Genomic DNA, 23144 nt, shown 5'->3' with positions numbered 1-23144 from the left:
CTCACGCCTCCAACGAACCACCGAAAGAGCCGGAAATGAAGCTGTGGCTCCAAGCGGTAGAGCTCTAGCCTTGATCACAAAAGCTCAGGGACAGCGCCCAGGCCCTGAGTTCAAGCCCTAGGCTAGGCATAACATAAAATGAAAGTGACCAGAGACACTCCCCCTCCCTTGCCTTCTGCCATGGGAGGCTCGGTAAGAAGGCGTTGTCACTAAGCCAGAAACGTCCGCTCTGCCCGACACCGAACGGATGGGCCTCCATCTTACACCTCCAGCCTCCGACGTGTGCACACTGAATTTCTGTTGTTTCTAATATCCGGCGGATGACATTTTGTGACAGCTGCCAGATCAGATGAAGACGGGGGGCATGAACTGCCTCATGTCACGACCCCGGCCTCCTCCGAGATGTTCCAGGTCGGGGAAGGTCACCGCCGTCGTCTGCCACCGTTGCGGAGCCAGGCCGGGACCCCGGGGTGGGGCTGGTCGGGCGTGCCCCGGCTCGGAAGCCCGTAGCCGAGCAGGCGCTCACTGTCCTTCCTCTCAGTCCCTGACAGCATCGTCATGAAGGTGCTGGCCAGCCGCCTGGAGAAGCAGGACTGCCTGCAGAAAGGCTGGGTGCTGCACGACTTCCCGCGAGACGTGGACCAGGCCCTCCTGCTGCACTCCAAGGGCTACAGTCCCAACAGGTGAGCCGCCATGCCCCTCCCCCACCCCCCCAGCTCACCTGAGCCTCCCAGTGACCCCGAGCTGTGGAATCGCGTCTCACCCGCTGCCGTGTGAACTCCAAGTCAGGCCTGGGTTCAAATCCCAGCTCTTGGGCTGGGAATGTGGCCTACAGGTAAAGCGCTCGCCTCGTATACAGGAAGCCCTGGGTTCGATTCCTCAGCCCCACATAGATAGAAAAAGCCGGAAGTGGCGCTGTGGCTCAAGTGGCAGAGTGCTAGCCTTGAGCAAAAAGAAGCCAGGGGCAGTGCTCAGGCCCTGAGTTCAAGTCCCAGGACTGGCAAAAAAAAAAACAAACCCAAAACACAACAAATCCCAGCTCTTACATTCCTTATTCATAAGACAGTGATGAGCACCAAGCTTGTCTTAGAGGAACTGAGCAAATCAGTTGGTGTCTTCTTCTGCTGCTTCAACCATTTCTCTTGCTGTGTCCCTGACCCTTTGGTGTGCTTGGTGTTTATGTGAGCCTTCTTTTTCCCCACTTGGTTAGCAGTTGCCTCTAGACTAGACTGAATATTGTTTCGTTTTGCAGTACTAGGGATTTGAACTCGGGGCTTGGTTTTGCTGGGCTGCGGCGATACAGAAGGACGGCGCCTTCAGCCCTCTTTCTAACTGGTTACTTTTAGAATCGAGTCTGGCTTCCTGCCCAGGATCTGCCCACAATGATTCCTGTTGGGTTGGCTTCCTGTGCAGCTCTGGATGGGAGAGGAGCGCCTCTGCCCCCCCACCCCCACCCCCACCCCACGGGTTGAGAAGGGGTTTTATGAGCTTTGCTGCCTAGGCGGGGCCTCCAACCTTTGATCTTCCTGGTCTCCTCCTGAGTAGCTCAGATGACAACATGGGCTGCTGGCACCTGACTTGAACTGTGATTGACTACTCTGTCCTCCCTCTGTGGTGTTGGAGTGAGAAAAGAAACGAAGACTCCCCAAAGCAAAGACTACCTAGCAGAGCCCACAGGTGCAGCCGCCGAGAGGGCCAGACACCAAAAGCTTGCGCTCAGGGCGCCCTGATCGGAGGCTCTTGGCCTGGGCAGATTGGGGGCCCACCCGGGAAGAGGCGTCCAGTCCCTCATGGAGACTGGTGAGGGAGGGGACGTACTTGGCCGTGATCGTCCTGCTGTGGAAACGCTGCACACCGAGGGGCTGTCAGTTACTCGTCAAACCCCAGCCCTGAGGGACTAATTTTCAGGCACGTTGCAGTTAGCGTCCTAGCTTGCTGCAGGCTACCTACCGGTTGGCATCCTATCGCAGTGTATGGTCTGGCCGTTGTCCACCTGTATGTCTAGGCCCTTAATGTAGATGGATCTATTTGTGAACTTCCTGCTGTGAACTTCGAGTGTGTATTTCTGAAGCAGAGCATACCAGTTAACTACTGTAGTTTTGTTGTATGTTTCAATAAGCAACCTATCTATTATTCCAAGTGGACACTGCAATCATTCTGTTGGACATGTGGGAAAACAGGTGTGGGAATCTTAATGGAAACTGACGTGCCAGCCCCTGACCCCTCTCCACTGAGAGTCATGCCAGGTCCCCCGCCCATAGAATGTGGGCGACGACAAAAGCTTCATTTTTATTTTATTTTTTTTCACATCTATATGTAGCGCTATAAATGATGCAGGTGGGTCTATCTATAATACAGGTAAGCTTATCCATTTTTTGTGCTTCAGGCTTTAGTATCAGTGATGTGACGATCGTTTCCGAGGTTGTCATTCTTCCTCATCTGCAAGAGTTCTTAGAACTTTGGCAGTTTTATTCCTTGGAGCTGGCACTCGGGAACAATTGCTTGTCAACAACTTGATTGATTTTGCTCATAGTGTCTGGTCTATTTTAATTTCTTCCTTTTCTTGTGCAATTGGTATTTCTCCTAGAAAATTGTCCCTGTCCCCCGGGTCTCTAACTGCCACCGCATAGTTTTGCATATCTCATGAGGCGTTCCAATTTCTTCTGTATTTTGTGCTTATTTCCTCTTTATCATTGCTAATTTTATGTATTTGGGTTTTCTTCCTTTTTGAAGATCAGTTTAACTGGTAGCCTGACTTTTTAATGAGATTTCTTTGTTTTGTTTTGTTGCCCAAGAAACTTCAAATATCTGATTTATTTATCCATTCTACTGTTTTGTCTGTATTCTACTTTCATTAACTTTAGTTTTTTCTTGACGAATGACATCTTTTTGTTTGTTTTGGGGTGTTTTTTTTTTTGCCAGTCCCAGGGCTTAAGCTCAGGGCCTGAGCACTGTCCCTGAGCTTCTTTTTGCTCAAGGCTAGCACTCTGCCACTTGAGCCACGGCACCACTTCTGATCTTTTCTGTGTATGTGGTGCTGGTGAATCGAACTCAGGGCTTCATGCATGTTAGGCAAGCACTCTGCTGCTAAGCCATATTCTTAGCCCGATTAATGACATCTTTTGTAGTAGTTTATTTTTATTTTTTTCTTCACGTATGAGTGAAATGCGCAATTTATTTATTTTCTGTGTTTGGTTCTATGGTTGAGGCATTGAATTGTCCTCTCTGTATAACCTTACCCATATTTCATATTTTTCAAATACAATGTTTTCTTTGTATATATATGTGTGTGTGTGTGTGTGTGTGTGTGTGTGTGTGTCTGTGTGTGTGCTGATACTGGGGCTTGAATTCAGGGCCAGGGCAATGTCCTTGAGCTTTTTTGCTCAAGGCTAGTACTACAGTACTTGAGCCACAGCGCCACTTTCAGCTTTTTGCTGGTGAATTGGAGTTGAGTCTCATGGACTTTCCTGCCCAGGCTGGCTTTGAACACAATCCTCAGATATTAGCCTCCTGAATAGCTAGGATTACAAGCGTGAGCCACTAGTGTCCGGCATAACGTGTGTTTTAAATTTAAAGTTACATAATTAAATATGTTAGATGGAACCTATTAATTTATCATTTAGACTTCCCATATCCTTCTCATTTTGAAGTTGTTGTTTGCTGATGGTTCTATGTTATTTAGTACATAAAGGTTTATGTTAGAGTATGCACAGTGAAATGTAGTCTTTGTGGAAATGACTGATGGATGGACGGCCAGCTGCCTGTTCCTAAATTCATCCTACTTTTCTCCACCTTGGTGTAAAAGGAGCACCTGCGTGGAAAACGATTCCAATTCCAAGCTTACTTTTTTTAATTTTTAAAATTATTATAAAAGTGATGTAGAGAGGCATTTCCAGCCTTCTCAATAGCTATTTGGAACCACAATACTGTGTTCTGACCAATGATTTATAAACATGCAGTTGTTTTCCCCAGAAAACCTACTTTAAGACTGCTAACTCAGATGGAAAGATCGGTTTCTTGTTTGTCTTTCTCTTCGAACTTTTGGTTTTCCTGAAGTTCATAGACATCTTGCTTTTTCACTTGCCTTATTTTCTTTACTACCTAATTGTTCATTATTCCTACAACGTCTTCGAGAAATTTTTTTTTACCAAGTCTGTCATATTATGTGATCTGTCAGTTTGGATTTATCTTTTTCCTGGTGATTCCCATTGTTCTCCTGATTGCTCTGGTTTCTCTCTGGGTTTACTGGAGGATCAGTCTTGCTAGAAGGGAGGAAATTCCCTTTCTTCTGAGTTTGAGCTCCTGCCCCCTGCCCACACCTTTTCCTCTTCTTTACACTCCCTGGACTTGACATAGCAGGTCCTCCAGTTGCCTCTCAAGCCAAAAAGATGATTTGGCAGCTGGTCACGGTGGCTCAGCCCTGCCAGCTGTTGTACCTGAGGCACATCTGCTCCAGTTTGAAGAAGTCGCCCTCTGTCCCCTCTTGATCTGGATGCCTTAGCCTCAAGTGCTTTCTCTATCTCTGTCTCTTGTCTGTCTCTCCGTCTCTGTCTCTGTCTCTCTGTCTCTGTCTCTCTGTGTCTCTGTGTCTCTGTCTCTCTCTCTCTGGGAAGTTAATTTTTGTTTGTTTCCATCTACTTGTTTAGGAGGTTTGCACAACTTTCTCTCCAGCTTTATTTTGAATTTCTAGTCTCTGCTGTGATATCTGTTTACTTTTTTTAAATTTAAGTGCGCTTCTCCTTTTCTTTCTTTTCATTTTGCTTTTTTTTTTTTTGCCCAAGACTGGGACTTGAACTCCGTACCTGACATTTTGGCCCATTGGCTAGCTTTTTACCAACCACCCCTAAAGAGTTGGCTGTTTCTTTTCTCATTTTTTCTTTTCTTTTTTTTTTTTGTATATATTTTTTTTGGGGGGGGCCAGTCCTGGGCCTTGAACTCAGGGCCTGAGCACTGTCCTTGGCTTCTTTTTTGCTCAAGGCTAGCACTCTGCCACTTGAGCCATAGCGCCCCTTCTGGCCGTTTTCTGTATATGTGGTGCTGGGGAATCGAACCCAGGGCCTCATGTATACAAAGCAAGCACTCTTGCCACTAGGCCATATCCCCAGCCCCTGTATATATTTTCTTTTTTATATATTATTCCTTTTATACTTCTTGCCTCATAGTTGTTTTTTTTAGTCTCTTGAAAATGTTAGTGGCAGGGTTGACTGGAGGGAAACAAAGATAATTTATTCCCTTCCTGTATAATGTTACTAGTGAAGGGTTGTTTGTCTTGAGTGGTTTTTGTTTTGGTTTGATTCTGGTGGTCCTGGGGCCTGCACTCTGGGCTTGGACGCTCTACCTGAGCTTTTGTGCTCAAGGCTAGCACTCGACTACTGCCACAGCTCCATTGCTGGCTTTTTGTGGTTAATTGAAGATGAGTCTCACAAACTTTACTGCCCGGGTTGGCTTCAACCCTCAGATGGCAGCCTCCTGAGTAGCTAGGTTACAGGCCTGAGCTACCAGCCCCCTTCACGAATGAGGATTGCTTCCCAAGCGTTGTTGCTTTCTTCCTTGGTCGTCTTCCTCCCCGCCCAGATGTTGAATCACAGTGGTTCACTCAGGTGGAAGAGGAGTGGCCAGGAAGCCGTCTAGAAGCTCTGGGTTCATGGCAGAGCCCAGAGCCCTCGCCTTCGGGGAGCATCGCCTATTTAGGCCGTTTGTGAAGAGCTCCCTGGCCGGGCGTCAACATCTCCACCCCCCTGTGATGCCCACAGCCCCAGCTAGAACTTGTGCGGTCTCCTGTGGAGGGTGAAGACCTGGCCCCCGCCCCGGGGTCCCCCCCAAGAGGGCAGGACAGAGGAGCCCCATTCACTGTGCATGTGTTTGCCCCGTCCTGCCTGAGCTACACGCAGCTTCTCACCTGTGCTTGGCATTTTGTAGTTGAGTTTTGGAATTTGGGGGGTTTTGTTTGAATTTGTTTTCTGTTCTTGAGATGAAGCCCTTACCTTCCACGCAAGCGGCTCCCGGTGGAGGGAGGCGGTCAGGGCCCCCTGGGCCCCCGGGTGGAGGGGGGCGGTCAGGGCCCCCTGGGCCCCCGGGTGGAGGGGGGCGGTCAGGGCCCCCTGGGCCCCCGGGTGGAGGGAGGCGGTCAGGGTCCCCTGGGCCCCCGGGTGGAGGGGGGCGGTCAGGGCCTCCTGGGCCCCGGGTGGAGGGGGGCGGTCAGGGCCCCCTGGGCCCCCGGGTGGACGGAGGCGGTCAGGGCCTCCTGGGCCCGGAGTCTGCAGCCCGTGCTCCGGGTGGTCAGGATGGGCTCCAGGACAGGCGGTGCCCGCACCCCCAGGCGGAAGTGCAGCTCCGCCCGGGCCCAGCAGCTCTCCAGCATCCACCCATTTCCTCGGGGGCCTTCCTCCTCTTCCTCCTCGTCCTCCTCATCCTCCTCACTTCCTCCTCCTCCTCACTTCTTCCTCCTCCTCACTTCCTCCTCGTCCTCGTCCTCCTCCTCCTGCTCCTCCTCCTCCTCTCTCCTCCGCCTCCAGCAGCAGAGTCCTCCTCCTTCGCTTTTCTCTGAAGCTTAGGTAGGTAACAGAATTGGCCCTCTTGCCCCATACCCTGATTCCACTCATCTTTCAGTCGTTGTTGTTTTTCCTTTCCTCTGTAGTTGTGTATGTTGTTGTTGTTTGTTTTTTTTTGCCGGTCCTGGAGCTTGAACTCGGGGCCTGGGCGCTGTCCCTGAGCTCTTTTGCTCAAGGCTGCTGCTCTACTCTACTTCCATTTTGGGGGTGGTTAATTAGAGATAAGAGTCTCACGGGGACTTTTCTGGGGACTTTCCTGCCTGGGCTGGCTTTCAGCTGAAATCCTCAGATCCCAGCCTCCTAAGTAGCTAAGATTGCAGGCGGAGAGCCACAGGTGCCGGCTCCCTCCTTTCTCTTTTGAGGGTGGGGAGGCAGTGTAGCCCAGGCTGGTTGCAAACTTGAGCTCCAACTGCCTCAGCCTTCCGAGGGCTAGGAGTACAGCTCTGTGCCACCGTGTGCTAGTCTGTTAGACTCTGGTGATTGCTTTGAACCCACATTGATTAAGCTTTTCTTTCTAGGAATCGCACAGCTTATGTTCTGTTGTTAGCTGTAATAACCGTAATGATGGAGTTTTCTTTCTCTGTGAAAGCGGGCTATGATTTCCAAACCAGCTGGTGACCTAATTCAGCCTTCCTATTTGTAGCTCTGGCTCATCTTTTATTTGAATGGATATGTCCTTGAGTCTTTTCCTGCAGGGGGACATAAAGATCAGACTTCCTAAATTCTTGTGTATTTGAGGGTGTCTGTCTGTTGTCTTCACTTGTAAACAACATCTGGTGGAGAATTTTTTGATTATGTCTTCCAGCCAAGACACACACACACACACACACACACACACACACACACACACGTTCATTTCCCTGGTCTCTGACCCCTGATGTCTTCTAGTCTTGACTCTGGTAGTGGGTTTCCATTAGAGGCACTGTGCCCCTTTGTCTGGAAGGTTAGGATGGCTCTGCCTTCCTCCTTCCCTCCTCTCCTCTTTCTTTCCTTCTTCCTTCTGAGCTCCTTTGCAGCACCAGGCCTGTCTCAGGTTCAGTCTTGGTTTTCTGTCTGGATCTTAGGAATCCTTTCCACTTTCTGTCAGTGGGGGAAATGCTCTTCATATACATATACATGTGTGTATGCATATGTCTGCGTGCATATGCATATATATGCATGCATATACATACTTGTCTGGTGGTTTTTGTTTTTTTTTTGGTAAAGTCTACTTATTGGATATTTGTCATCTGGGGCCCATAGTTAAGACTTCTCTAGTCACTTTTATCTTTTACCTCTCTCCTTCATGGCAACTTTGACTATTTGGTTATGTTTACTCTTGTTGTTCTGTGATATTTTCATTTTTCCCCTTAGGCTTTTTTTCTCTTAACTTTGTCAGCTTTGTTTATATCTTCTTTTTAAAAAAATCATATTTTCCTTGATTTCTTATATTACAGAGCCTGTCTTCTCTAAATTGTTTTTTGTATCTTGACAAAGTTTTATCTAAAATCCTTTTATGCTTTTGGGGGGGTATTTTTTCTAAAGTATATTAATGTTCTCTTCTTTCAACTGTAATGGCTTTTCTTTCCTTTTTGAGTAGCATCTGTACCCAAGATTTTACAAATCATTTGTCATTGAGAAGGCCTATGCTGTACCTAGGAATGTGTTGGAATTCTAGCTTCCTACAGGTACTAGGACAAATTACCACAAGCTTGGCTTAAAAACACTGCAGTCTTTGGGGGGCTGCACCCATTCCCATCTGGAGGCTTCCGAGGGTAACCTCTTCCCTGCCTCGTCCAGCTTCTTTGGCTGCTGCCCCCATCCCCCCACCTCCAAGCCAGCAGCCACGTAAGAGCCAGGGCCAGCCGCTTGCTTGGTGCCAGGGCTGAAGATCAGCCCCTAGCCAAGGCCCAGGGGCCCGGAATAGAGGCCTCCTGAGGGGAGGGGGGCAGTGCTGACTTTTATTTACTGACCCCAGGTACCCAGCTAGTAGAGAGACCTACAGGAGTAAAAATCACTTTCGAAAGACTTAGTAAATATTGCTACTATAATTTATTTGACCGTGGAGGAGAGGCCAGGCAGGAAGCATGAAAGACATGGATTCCGAGGTAGTCTATAATCCTTAGCTGGCTGCGGTCTATAATCACCCTTTGGCTTTCCCCACCACCTGGGATGAGGGTACTGCCTCCTCCCTCCTCCCCTCTCTCCCTCTCCCCTCCTCCTCCCTCCTCCTCCCTCTCCCTCCCCCACCCCTCCCCTTTTATCCCCCCCTTCTTCTTCTTCTTCTTCTTCTTCTTCTCTCCCCTTGCCTCCCCTCTCCCTCTTCTAACCCAGTCTTGTCTACCCCCACCACCTAAACTTTCAATTAAACACCCAGTAATTGACTTAGAAAGGAATGTTACCCATAAATCTTCAAGTTCAGGTACAGGCGGAGAAAGAGAAATATTCTAAACATATCCACCCAGCACAGGGATGGATTCCACAGCCGTAATTCTGGTTCTGTTGTGATGCCATTATAAAACACTCCAGCCTGGTGTGGCTGAGTTGTCAGCCAGAGGAAATCCTGACAGAATTATAGCCACAAAGTCAGTCTGGGGGTGGGATACAGAAATCTATAATTCAGCTATGGAAACAATCTCCAAAGCCCCCCTCCTTTTTTTTTTTACAAGGGTTCAATGAAATTAGATTAAAATAAATTTACATATATATCAATTTTATTATTAAAATATATTCACACTAGTAAGTAGAGTTATTGGGGAAGGACAAGCTATTCTATGTGTTGGACTCAAAAAATAGAATCTCTTTAGCTTATCAGAAAACAAAGTTATTGTCTCCTTGCCAAGTATAAATCTCTTCTTGGAGCTAATAAATGGCAAGTGTTCAAAGGCAATGTTTTGTCAGACTCCTACTCATAAACCCATGGCACATACTACTAAATTATATTCCGCTGAGCAGTATCAATCTCTGATTCCAGCATCATACGGTGAGGGAGACAAACCCAGTAATTGATGTGTCGAAAGGAAGGAGAAAAAGTTATTTGAGAACAAATAAAATGGGCTATAAAGTTTGTTAAAACATAATAATAATAGAAAGAAAAAAGAAACAAAGAAAGAACTATCCAGAAAACCTGCCCTCTGCCTGGCTATAAAATAATTCATCTCATGCTGTACGCTTGCAGCACGGTATTTTCTTTTAAAATTAATGTTTACTGCAGACAGAGGGAGTATAGGATTCTGACTGATGGTGGGGCTTGCGCTCTGCGCCGCCAGGCCGGGCGTCCGCGCCCTGCTCTCCCTCGCCACGGAAGGGGGTTTGGTGGTGTGTCCTTAGCCCTGCCCTCAAGGTCTCTGTCAGGATCCTGTGAGAATCCCAGAAAAAGAAGCCAAAAGGAAGGGAGAAGAGGCCCTGGGGGCCCTGCGGCCGTGACATTTGGCGTGGCTAAATTAGACTAGCCCGGCTGTCTTTAGTGCTTCTATTCCCGGGGACCACGTTTCTGGATCTTCGGGAAGTGACATCGTCCCTGCCCCCACCCGGGGTCTCGGTTGTGCCGGGCAAACTCAAAGCCGAGGGCGAGGCGCACCGGTATTGGTTGGGATTGTCTAAATAAGACAGATGTAGTTCTCAGACCCAGAGGAGCCCAGAGTCGTGACGGTCCCCAGGAGGGCAGAGGGTCTCTTCTCCTCCTCCTCCTGGCACTGGGTCCCACCGAGTCCGAGTTGGCTGTGGCTGCCTTTTACTAGATAGACATTTCTTATGTCGCTCTGGGGAGCCTCCGCGCAGCCTCGGAGAGGAACGAGGCAGGGACCACAGCCACCACGGCAGCCCAGGGGGGCCGGAAGCCTTCTGTTCAGATCTCCTGAGGCCCAGAACCCTTGGGGCTCCACTAGGACATCTCTGGTCCCAGGCCAACCGGAATCCTTTCCTCATGTTTCTCTCCCCTGTCCCTGTCTTCACTTCACTCTTAGCCTACAGCGGTCCTCTCACATCCGAGATTACATCCACTCCCTCCTTCCCGCCCCCCCCAGCCCTCCTCCTTCACAGAAGCAGGAGAGAGGGGGAGGGACCCAGCGTGCACTGGGTGCCGTTTAACCCTCTTTGACACCTCATTTCACCCATGTCACCAGCCTGATTAGAGAAGCTGAAGTCCACGCCCCAGGCTGGGCTCAACCCCAAGACCAGCGTGTCCCTTCTCCAGTGGGATTGGCAGGCCTTTCTCTGGCTGGCATAGAAAGGCTCTGTTTCCTCATCAGTCAAACAACAGTATTGCCGTGTGTGTGTGTGTGTGTGTGTGTGTGTGTGTTGGTACTAGAGCTTGGACTCAGGGCCTGGTACTGTCCCCTCGCTTTTTCCACTCAAGGATGGTACCATGTTAGCCACAGCTCCACTTTCATCTTTTTGCTGGTGAATTAGAGAAGAGTCTCACAGACTTTCCTTCCTGGGCTGGATTTGAACCGTGCTCCTCAGATCTCACCCTCCTGAGTCTCCTGGAGTCCTGGCTCAGTGAAGAAGGGAAAGGCCGTGAGCTGGGTGGCCACGCTGTCACTCTGAAGGGACAGCCCTCCAGAGCCTCTGCTTTGCTGCTCATCATGACTGATGTGCAATGGTTTATTGTTCTTTAACTTTTTTCTCTGATGGAAAGATACTGGCAGTCCTTATCTATGAAGGTAGCCAGTCAGGAACAATCCTGAAATAGTACAGACAATTGCCTTGTTATTCAGGACCCCACTGGGCCCCAGCAAACAAGAATGTGTGTGTGTGTGTGTGTGTGTGCACGCGTGCCAGTTCTGGGGCTTGAACTCAGAGCCTGGCCACTGTCCCTGAGCTCTTTTGCTCAAGGCTAGCACGCTGCCACTTGAGCCACAGCGCCACTTCTGGCTTTCATTCGTTCATTGAAGATAAGAGTCTCACAGATTTTCTTGCTCAGGCTGGCTTCAAACTGTGATCCTCAGATCTCAGCCTCCTGAGCGGCTAGGATGACGGGCGCGAGCCACAGGCGCCTATCTGGCTTGCAAGAATTTTTTAACCAAGGCATTTATGCTGCTGACGAGACCGCGGTGCTCAGGAGAGGGCGTGCCCAGTGGCAGGGCGCTGTCCTACCACGTGGGAAGGGCCCGGTTTTGTCTCCAGAATTGGAAAAGAGAAAAAAAAATTCTGCTAAACTTTGGTTCTAGATTGGTTTCGCAGTCTCGATTCTGTTACATTTTAAGTAGTGAAAGGTTAAAAAAAAAACACAGTGAAAATTAAAAACTGCATTGGTGCCTGGTTTCTACGCCCGGGCACCGCGATTTGATTTAAATGCTCGCTCCTTTCTCCCGCCACATGACCGCTTCCTGGGGGGCGGGGGGGGGGCGGGGATGACACGTCGAAGCCCTCGGGTCAATGGCTTCGCCATTTCTAATAGTTCCAAAGTGAGAGGAAGAAGTCCGTCATTTCTTAAGAGGACGGCAGTAAGACCAAAGGAAAATTAAAATGCAAACGAGGGTTTCCCGCGCGCGCCGCCCTCCCTCCCGCCCGCCCTCCCTCATTATCCCCGGGTCCTTCCAGAAAGCGCTGGCAGCCCCGCGGCTGATCCTCCCCCGGATTAGGGATAATGAACAGCCCATTACCGGAGCCCGGACGAGGAAATGGAGTGGGGCCGCGCGGCAAAGCGCGGCGCCGGCGGGGGTTAAGAACTCCATTACTGCAGCCCGGGCCTGCGCGCCTTACCCTACTCCTCATTAATTGAGCTAATAGAACCCCCGCGACCCCGGCCGGCTGCCGGCAGCCTCGCCCGAGTCCACCAGACGTGGGCTGGCATACAGATGGCCGCCCCGGGGGCGGTGGCAGAGCCGCGCATGTGCGCATGCGCGTGGATGGCGGGCGCGTGGATGGATGTGCGCATGCGCGTGGATGGCGGGCGCGTGGATGGCGGGCGCGTGCGCACAGGCATGCGCACCGCGGGCTCGCACGTGCGCGGCTTCGGAGGAAGGGTCCCGGGGTGTGAGATGGAAAGCGTGGCGTGGCGTGGCGTGGCGGGGCGGGGGGCGGGGGGGAGAGCGGCCCGCAGCCTCGCTTCCATACACGACCAGATCAGCAGCCAGGCCTCGCTCTCCACCGCTGCCCCCACCCCCCGACCCCAGAGGTTCCGAGGGGGGGACAGGTGCAATCGGGCGCCGTCAGAGGGGGGTGGCGGCCCCCCGCACTGGGCCTTAGCCGTCGGGGGGGGCGGGGGGAGCAGGTTTGGGACTTGCAACAGGCCCTGCACAACGAAGGAAGCCGTGACCGGAAGTGGCGCCGAGCGCCTTTGGCTGGCGGGGGGAGGGGATCTTCTCCCCTGCTCCCCACGAGGGCCGTGTACTGGGTCCCCCCCTCCCCCGTGCCCACCCCCTACCCCGGGGCCTGGGCTTTCCCAGCCACGGCAGAGGTGCCACCGTCCCGTGCCACCAGCCCATCGCTGTCCTCTCAGACCCACTGCCATCTTAGGGAGCAAAGCTCAGCGCTCCTTGGGCCCAGACTGTCAGCTCCGCCTCCCCCCCCCCCCCCCCCAGCTAGGCAAGGCTGGTGAGCTGGTGGTGCTGAGCCCGCAGCCTGGGGCCGAGAGGCCGGGCCCAGCCCCGGTGGGGCCCCCGGGCGGTAGCCAGCCAGGAGGGTGAGGCTCAGCAGCCCACAGCCCCCGGAGTCGCAGTATTTCAAACTCTCAGTAAGTAAGAACTGGAGTGGGAAGACAAACATGCGGCCGCCATCGATCGTCCTGCCTGGGGACGGTTGGCATTTTACCACCCACTTCCCTTGTTTGCATAAGAACAGGGCTGGTGAGGACAATTCTGAGCGGCGGCGGCGGCGTAGGGCCGCGCTGCCCTCTTCCTGGGTGAACACCTAGTTGATGGCGGTGTGTTGCTGGCTTCGTTGTTGGTCTCAGGTCAGAAGCAAGGACATCAAAAATGGCCCCCACCTTTGTAGACTTCACTCACCGCCTCTAGATTAAAGTACTGTGACTCCCAGAGACCAGGCAACCACAGGCTTAGTCCTGGGGTCCCCAAAAGACAGATGGAGAATAGCGGGGTGTCTTGGTCTGGTGGTGGGCCCTGGAGAGAGGAGCTTGTCCACTGAGGAGGAGTCCTGCAGAAAGCATAGCAAAGGATTTGGGTGGCATGTTCCTATTTTCCTCCCTCTCTCTCTTTGATGCCCGTACTAGGCTTAGGTGCTGCTCCTTAGCTTTTGCACTCGAAACTGGCACCCCATTACTTGAACCACAGCGCCACTTCTGACTTTTTGCTGCTCAATTGGAGATAAAGAGTTTCTTGGGTTTGTCTGCCTGGGCTGGCTTTGAACTGTGATCCTCGGATCTCAGCCTCCTGAGTAGCTAGGATGACAGACTTGAGCCACCAGTGCCTGGCGTGCATGGCATTTTCTTGGTGAGTAATTGTGTTAGGCAATAATGACATTGACAGCTAGGTGCCAGTAGCTCACTACTTGCTTGGCTTCCCCACCACCCTGAGAGGTCCAAGGAGGGCCTCCAGGGTGCTTTGCTGTTCCCCGCTCTGAGCTCGGGGTTCCTGGCAAATGTGTCACCTGGAGGGAGGGGGGGGCATGACTTCCTGTTTCAGTATCCGATAACGGCCAGACATTTTCCCACGCAGCCCTTGAAAGACGCATCTCCATCCCTTCCCCCCATGGATCCCAAGTGCTCATTAGAGGCCCAGGGGGTTGCAGCCAGCCAGTAACAGGTCAGCCCAGCCGGCGGTGAATAAGACATCGGTGGAGATAAACACGCCTGCCACGCGGCAGAAATCAGAGGGCCAAAGCAATCTCCTGCCTCGGGTGGAGAGTGACAGCTGACCTTTCACAGAGCCGAGCCCAGGGCAGTTGGCATTTGAGTGCCGCGCTGATGGAGACACCCCATTTTTTTTTTGGCAGGTGTAGTGCTTGACCGTTAGCTTAGATTCATTTCCCAGAGTCAGGCGAGAGCCCGGCAGTGCGGAGCCGGCTTGGGGAAATCATGTTTGTTTTTCTGCACCCGGAGGAGACTGGCAGAGTGGGCTGCAATTTCCAGCTTCCCGAGAGCCATAAACAAAGCGCTGAACCGCCGCCCCCGGCCCCGTGCGCAGCAGCCCGGGCCCGGGCCAGGCGCAGGTGGCGCGCGGCTCGAGGGGCGAGGCCGCCCTGCCTAAATATCACGGAAGTCATTGAATATCACAGAACTTTTAGGAAAAGTCTTGCGCAAACAGAAGTGTCGCTCCACTTTTCCCGAGGTTGGACAGGCCTGGCTGCCGCCTCCCTCTGGGCTCTGAGGTCTCCCGCAGACTCCAGACACAGCCAGAGCCTCCCGCCCGCCCCATCCCCCGGCGGCCATTGCGCAGAACTTCCCCTTGGGGCTCCCGGATGGCACCTCCCTCCCCCTGGGCGCTGTCTCGAGGGTGGACGCCAGCTCCTCAGGGATGGATGGGTGGGCAACATACCCAGGGACTTCCAGACAAGAGGGGGCCCAGCTGCCTCCCTCCCCACCCGCTCCCCAGCTCGGTTCACCTAAACCCTCCAGAGTCAGGGCGTGGCGGGAACCGGACGGACTCTTGTCCAGTCTTGGAGTGGGTCACTTCCCCCCCCACCCCCGCTACAGCCAGGGCTTCCGTGCCAGCCCAGGGGCTCCCCGCACCTGAGCCAGCACCTCCCCCTCCAGACCCTCGCCCGGCTGGTCTGGTGCCCCCTCCCAGCAGCCAGCTCTTTCATCATTCTTCCAATCTGAGATCCAAAGCACAAAATCACATCTAGAGGCTCCGGGGCCCTGCTCTGCCCCCCCCACTCCTCCCCCTCCCCCCCCCCGTGTGTGTGTGTGTGTGTGTGTGTGTGTGTGTGTAACTTAGGCTCTTAAATGTCGTGTTCTCCTATCCACCACACAGGTGAGGGCAGAGATGCCACCTTGCAGTGACACCCACACGGGCCCTCCCTGCCCACGCCGGCCTCACCGCCCCGGGTGGACGGCGGGTGTGGCCACGGCCCTCGGCCTGGAGGCCGCTCCCGTTGCGCTCACCGTCGCCCGAGCTGGAGCAGCTCGGGGAGCCCCCGCCCGCCCCGTAACAGCAATCAGCCTTGTAAGACTAATGGACGAAATCGTGTCTAATTACCCTGTTGAAGGCCCAATTATGCGATTAACATTTGTGGGCTAGAAGCTAATGATGAGAAGAGCCTCTCATTTGCATAGCATTAAGCTAATTGCGCCGGTGGGCGGGTGGGTGGTGGTGGCAGGATCGTCTTTCCGAAAGGATCCTAACGACCAGAGAGGACCATTCACCTGACAGCTGTATTAATTCACAGCGATCTGGTCAGCAGTCAGTGCAAAGGGGAAGCTCTGCTCCAGGTCTGGAAAAAACGAGGGCTGGGACAAGGGGAGCCCCCGCTACTGGCCCCCCCCCCCACCTGTCTGGATTAGAGGCAGACTCACGATCAGTCACCGAGAACATCACCAGCCCCTTTCCTAAAGGCTGGGGCCTGTCTGTTCTGCACTTGCTATAAGCCACTCCAGCCCCGTCTCCCCCCCCCCCCCCCCGCCCCCAGGAGTGTCTCCAGGAGCCTGCCAGCGGTGAGCTGGTCATCACAGCATCCCTAGGGACCTTCAGAGGTGGACAATCCTGACCCTCTTTACTGAGTCCTTTGACCTCCCTGGGCTCAAGGGCACCTGGGGGGGGAGGGGCAGGGGTCTCCCTCTGCAGCCCCAGCTCCTGGGCGGGGTGGACGGCCCGGATGAGACCCGTCACCTCCCAGAGGGTCTTAAGACCTGGAAAATTTTTAAGAAAAAATCACCAGTCCATGCTTCTGTAACGTACTTTTCCATGTAACAAAATATTCTTATTACATAAGGTAAAAGCCATTAAGCATTCCTGTTTCCTGTCAAGTTATGTGACAGTGCATTTAAATGTCCTCTGTGGAGAGAGATGTGTTTTCCTGTCACAAACAGTGCACACAGGTGCACACACTCATGCACACCAGTGCACTCATGCACATATGTACACGTGTGTATACTATTGTGCATACACACAACAATGCACGCACACAAACACACATGTAGAGAATACACATACATGCGCAGAACAATTTGGGCACAAATGTACAGTGCACACACATATGTACAATGTACATGACACCCATGCACGCAACATACATACATACCCACATACATATATACCCATACACACATACTTGTATATTTGCTTTTGTGTTTGCATATGTTTTAGTCATCTTCTTAAGAAAAATTCATAGAAATGGAATTGCTGTGCCAATTAAAAAGGTAATTACTTTTTTAATTGAAGGAGTCAGATACTGGAGACATATAAATGGGTATTCAGTGAAAAATCTCAAAAGAATAACTGAAAACTAATGAGATTAAGCTTCTGACTTAAGTTAGAGAAATGCTCAAGTCAAAGAGTATCAGGAAGCAGTGGGCCAGAAGGCAGTGCTTAACACAGTTAATAAAGCTAAAAAAAAAAACTATAGCTAGACTGGTCAACTTAAAACAGAAAAGAGGCACTGACAATATCTAAACTGAAAACTGTGCAGTTGAAGTAATAAAAATACTATGAAAATTTTTATGACAAAAAGTCACCATCAACAAATGGACAAATCTTAAAAAAAAAAGTCCTATCAATTTTGTCATAAGAAGAAATAGGTAACTTGGGAGGCAGAAGCATGAGGATTGAGAATTCGAGGCCAGCCTAGACAGAGGTAGCAGTAAGACCCTGTCTCAAGAAATTAAACCTTGGGATGTGCAAGGGTTCTGGGTTCAAACCCTAGTATTTAAAAAACAAAAAAGAAGGGGCTGGGGATATAGCCTAGTGGCAAGAGTGCCTGCCTCGGATACACGAGGCCCTAGGTTCGATTCCCCAGCACCACATATACAGAAAAACGGCCAGAAGCGGCGCTGTGGCTCAAGTGGCGGAGTGCTAGCCTTGAGCGGGAAGAAGCCAGGGACAGTGCTCAGGCCCTGAGTCCAAGGCCCAGGACTGGCCAAAAAAAAAAAGAAAGAAAAAGGAATGAAAGGAAGTAAAAAGCAATCTAAAGTCTTTTTTCCCCCCCTACGACTGGGGAATGATAAAGAAGGGACCCAGGACAATACAGTTAGGAAGTCTGATAAAACCATATGAAATCCGGTAACAAAATAAGAGTGAAAAACTACCAACCACTCTAAACTCATGAATATAGTTGCCAAAATCCTAAGCGAAACATTTAGCCAGTTCCGTGGTATGGAAGAGACCTTCAGGGAAGAGTCAACATCAGAAAATTAGACGTGGCACATTCTGGGTACTGTAATGTACACCTGTGATCCAAATACTCAGCCTTCTAAGGCAGGAAGATCATGAGTTCAGGACCAGCCTGGGCAACATAGCAAGACTCTGTCATTCATAGATGATGAATGGATGGATGGATGGATGGATGGACGGATGATGGATACACACACACACACACATACATACATATATATGTACATACATAGATTCTACACAGTAGTACATCAAAGATGGAGACAAAACATTTGCTTTAAAAACCCTTGGCTGTAAATGGAAGAGCATTTCCTTAACTCGATAAAAAGGCATTTTGAGTGGTGCCTCTGTGTGCAGCCCTGTGACACGGAGCGGCAAGGCAGGGGAAGGAAAGAAAACCCGAAGGTGTGGATGGAGGGTCAGAGCCGCCGTTGGCACTTGTTGGGCTTGCCCACATTAAGAAAGCTCAGAAGAGCCTGTGGAAACGTAATTGTTTTTAGTAAGAATTTAGCGGGTGTGGGTAAGAAGTCAGTAGCTCACAGAGTTAGGGATTGTGAAACAAGCAACCGGGATTCATGCACTCTTGGCTCACACCTGTAATCCTAGCTACTTAGGAAGCTGAGATTGTGAGGATTGAGGTTTTAGGCTAACCCAGGCAGATTCTTACCTCAAGTTAATCAGAAAAAGGGCAAAAGTGGAGGTGCTCCATTGGCAGAGTACCAGCCTTGAGTATAAAAAGACGAGCAAGAGAGCCAGACCCCGAGGTCAAGCCCCAGTACCAGGGGGGGAAAATCCAGTTGTTCCCAAAGAAAAAGTGTGAGGTTGGGGCTGGGGATATGGCCTAGTGGCAAGAGTGCTTGCCTTGTATACATGAAGTCCTGCGTTCGATTCCCCAGCACCACATATACAGAAAACGGCCAGAAGGGGCGCTGTGTCTCAAGTGGCAGAGTGCTAGCCTTGAGCGGGAAGAAGCCAGGGACAGTGCTCAGGCCCTGAGTTCAAGTCCCAGGACTGGCCAAAAAAAATGCTCAGGACAGTGCTCAGGTGCTGAGTTCAAACCCCAGGACTGGCAAAAGAAAAACACACACACAGATAGATGGATAGAAAGATAGACAGATAGGGCTGGGAATATGGCCTAGTGGTAAAGTGCTCGTCTCGTATACATGAAGCCCTGGGTTCGATTCCTTAGCACCACATATATAGAAAAAGCCAGAAGTGGCACTATGGCTCAAATCGTCAAGTGCTAGCCTTGAGCAAAAAGAAGCCAGGGACAGTGCTCTGGCCCTGAGTTCAAGCCCCAGGAATGGCAACAAAAACAAAACAAAACAAAAAAGAAAGATAGACAGATAGACAGATAAGATAGATGGAATATAAATATCAAAAGAGATCTATCTTTAAAAGAAGAACTTTGGGCTGGGAATGTGGCTTAGAGTGCTTACCTAGCATGAAGCCCTGGGTTCAATTCCTCAGTACCACATAAACAGAAAAGGCCGGAAGTGGAGTTGTTGCTCAAGTGGTAGAGCGCTAGCCTTGAGTACAGAGGCTCAGGGACATTGCCCAGGCCCTGAGTTCAAGTGCCCAGACTGGCAAAAAAACAAAAAACAAGAACTTCTAGCCTTGTGCTGGTGGCTCACACCTGTAATCCTAGGTACTCAGGAGGCTGAGAATCATGATTTGAAGCCAGCCTGGACAGGAAAGACCATGAGACTCTTATCTCTAATTAACCACTCCAAAACTGGAAGTGGTGCTGTGACTGAAAGTGGTAAAATATTAGCCTTGAGCGCAAAACTCAGAGATAGCACCCAGGCCCTGATTTAAAGCCCAGAGACCGTCAAAACACGATAAAAAACAAACAAAAAAGCCTAAGAGCTTCTACTTAACAAAAGGCACCGACATAAAGGATAAAGCCTCAAACTGGAACAGCTGAGTTACTAACAAAATTGAATTTGTGTCTAAAATTTTTAAAGAACTCCTACAAATGAATGAGACAAAAGCATTCTTAAAGTAAAGATGAGCAAGAGATACAAAAAGATCACACATGTCTAGAAATGACTTCAACCCCCAGTGTATGCGTACATTGTACTGTGTGTGAACTACCTCTCAGTCAAGCTATTAAAAGGCATAACAGGGACTTTTACAAATAAGAACCTACAACAGCAACAAAACAAAACACAGAAGTAGTACCTCCTTAGAAAACAAAACACAAACTTAGGTCATAAAGATACATTGTTTTATTCCTAGAGAATAAGTCTGCCCAACTAAACTGATAGAGTGTGGTTTGATTTAGGGAAAGTATGGATTTGCACATCCCTCCCTCCCTTTCCGCCTCCTTCCCTCTTTTTCCTTCCTCCTTTTTTCTCTCCCTTTCTCCCTTCCCTTCCTCCTTCCTCCTCTCGCTTCTTCGCTTCCTTCCTCCCTCCCTCCTTCTTTTGGCAGTACGGGAATTGACTCAGGACTGTGGGCTTCCTGCCCTTGTGTCTTACCTCCAGCTGTTTTCTTTCTTCGACTTTGCAGTGTTGTGATGAATGTCCCCTTCATATGGTTCCAAATAGTCACCAGATCTCCTCTGCAGATTAAAGCCCTGGAAGTTGGGGCCCGTTGTGGAGGCTTATTATGCCTGTTATCCCACAGATTAGAAGGATGGTGGTTCAAGACCAGCCTGGACCCCATGTCAAAAAACAAACTGGATGTGGTAGCATGCACCTGGTATCCCAGCTTCTTGACCTCTGGAGGCGCAGGGAGGAAGAATGAGGTCAGAGGCTGACCCAAGCAAAGGTGTGAGACCCTGTCTAACACATAGAACACTTACAAAGGGCTGGGGGCGTGGCTCCGGGAGGAGAGCGCAAGGCCCTGAGTTCTTAATCTAGTACCTCCTGTTGTAGGGAGCACAGCTGACGCCACCTTGATTGGGGAAACGGTAGGAACTGTTGGGGGGAGGACATTAGGTCAACCTGACCCCAAAATTCTGTTTCTGTAAATGGCTTGCTTAACTTGTTTCTGGCTTGCTCTACCCCCTGCATCAACCTCCTGCCTCTGTGCTGTGCTTTTACCTTTTTTTTTTTTTTTTTTTTTTGCTAGTCCTGGGCCTTGGACTCAGGGCCTGAGCACTGTCCCTGGCTTCTTCCCACTCAAGGCTAGCACTCTGCCACTTGAGCCACAGTGCCGCTTCTGGCCGTTTTCTGTATATGTGGTGCTGGGGAATCGAACCTAGGGCCTCGTGTATCCGAGGCAGGCACTCTTGCCACTAGGCTATATCCCCAGCCCGTGCTTTTACCTTTATAAACCCCAATTGGAGGACTGCTCGGGGTCACGGCAGCAGCTCCCGAGTCTGTGCTGTGTCCCTGGCCGGTCAGTTCGCTTTTTGCTTCCTCAATGAATCCATCTTTTTGCTTGAGACTGAGTGGTGGGCTCTTGGAGGGACGGGGAATCCCCGCCCCCGAACCCCGTGACACCTCCCATAGAAAAGCAGCCCCGGAAACTGGCTGGCACGATGCAGTTGAACCTGTGCTGTTCGCAGGCACCGCTGCTGGTGGGGACCAAGAATCTGTGCCTGGGGTGGTGGGCACCCTGGAATAATGAGTGTTTGGATCTATCCCAAACCCCAAAGGTGATGTTGAAGTTGAGGGACACCAGGCTGCACCCCGGGGTGTCTGAGACAGCAGTGTGAGCGGCAGCCCCCCTGCTGAAGCTCAGGGGGGTCCCCCACCCCCGTGCTCAGGCTGTGGAAATGTCCGACGTCCTGAGACTTCACTGGAGGAAGACTTCAGGGAGTAGTTTTTTCGTTTGGATCAACGATGGGTTTCAAGCACACGTATTATTTTGGTTTTGGCTTTTGTTTTCTTTGCTGGACCTGGGGCTTGAACTTGAGGCCTGGGCACTGTCCCTGAGCCTCTTTGTGCTCGAGGCTGGCGCTCTACCACTTGAGCCACAGCGCCACCTCTGGCGTTTTCTGAGTAATTTATTGGAGATACGCGACTTTCCTGCCTGGGCTGGCTTTGAACGGTGATCCTCAGACCTCAGCCTCCTGAGTAGCCAGGATTACCGGCGTGAGCCACCAGTGCCCAACTCTATTTTTTTTTTTAAGGGCGGCCATGTTGTGGGCAGCAGTTTCTCTTTGATGTACACAGAGTGAACATTTGAGTAATTATTATGTCACTCCTTAGACCTGGGCCCGTCTGGGTGGGCTGACTCGGGATGGGGTGGGGCCTGCCCTCCCCTCCCCCCGCCCCATCAGCCCTGGCCTCTCTCCGCGCTCTGGTGAGCGCTAGGAACTTGCCAGGCGTCCATGCTCTTCCTGGGTAGCTTTGGAGCCAGACAGGCCTCGTGTGACTCTGTGCCCATCCACAAGTGTTTAGTGGGCGGATCCTCGTGAGGACCGGGACCAGAGGCCGGCGCCCAGAGGCCCCCACCCGAGGGGCACAGTCACCTGTGAGCTGCCCCAAGGAGGAGTGAGAAGCTCAGGAACACTCTGAAACGTGAGCAGGAAGAGCCAAGGGCCTGGGGCAGGACTGCCTCCATCTCCCTGTGATTCTGCCCCACAGAGCCTCAGTCTCTTCATTTGCAGAACGGGACCAGTAGTTGGCGCCCCGTCAGCTACATCAGCGAGACAGCCAGGTGAACGGGAGTGAATTATGACTTGGAACACTTTCCCACGAGAACTGAATTAACCGAGAGCCCCCCCGGGCATAGCCCAGCTGTTCCGTAGAGAATCCCTCTTGCCACCAGAGGGAAGAGCAGGCTCTTCTCGTCTGCCTTCTCCCTGTGCCTGGAGAGGGCAGGCCATCTTTCCCAGAGATCTGTGGGCTCGGCAGGGGAGTGAGGGGCGGAGGAAACCCCTCTTGAGCTTCTGCCCTTTGCTCCCCAGCCCTTCAATCACCCCCAGTGAGCTGCGGGGCGCCTCTCCAGCTGATAGTGGTAATCACCCCCCCCCTTCTGTATTGAGATGTCAGTCACTTTGGCTGCCTCTGGACAAACGCGTTCAGTTGTCATCTGTCGGGTGCCCAGGGCAACCGCAGTGGCATAATAGAGACAAATGTAACACCAAACTGGAATAGGATGGATTCAGAATTATGTATTTAATTTGCCGTCGGAATAGAGTGCTCGTGAAATCTTGATCATGATAGAAAGGCTAATAACCATTTGAGAACATAAATAAGTGGTTGGGGGGGAGGAAATGGCTTGGTGAAACATGGAGTTGCGGAGTAGTTAGAAGAACAGTGAAAATCAGCCAGCCAGAACTCCCTCGATACCCATCGGGCCGGTTACGCACGTCGGGTTGATAACGATCTTGAGCGGGTGTGCTGCACACACATTAGGAGCTGCGCGGTCCCCCTTCCTGGGTGCCGCTGGCTGGGCGCAGGTCGGCCGGGCCTTGGCATGGGCG

The 23144-nt window shown here is 51.4% G+C and overlaps 1 protein-coding gene across 1 annotated transcript in view; it reads left to right on the top strand.

Moving 5' to 3' along the window:
* Positions 1-23144, top strand: part of Ak8 (adenylate kinase 8) — a 92856-nt gene that overhangs the window by 57922 nt on the left and 11790 nt on the right. Inside the window, exon 11 of the mRNA XM_048352850.1 lies at positions 542-683. Coding sequence (XP_048208807.1) covers positions 542-683 — 142 coding nt within the window. The remainder of the gene's footprint in view (positions 1-541; positions 684-23144) is intronic.

This window comes from Perognathus longimembris, chromosome 1 (genome assembly GCF_023159225.1).
Source record: "Perognathus longimembris pacificus isolate PPM17 chromosome 1, ASM2315922v1, whole genome shotgun sequence".
NCBI lineage: Eukaryota > Metazoa > Chordata > Mammalia > Rodentia > Heteromyidae > Perognathus > Perognathus longimembris.
Note: the sequence above shows the minus strand (reverse complement) of the source record. Positions and strands in the feature narration are given on the sequence as shown.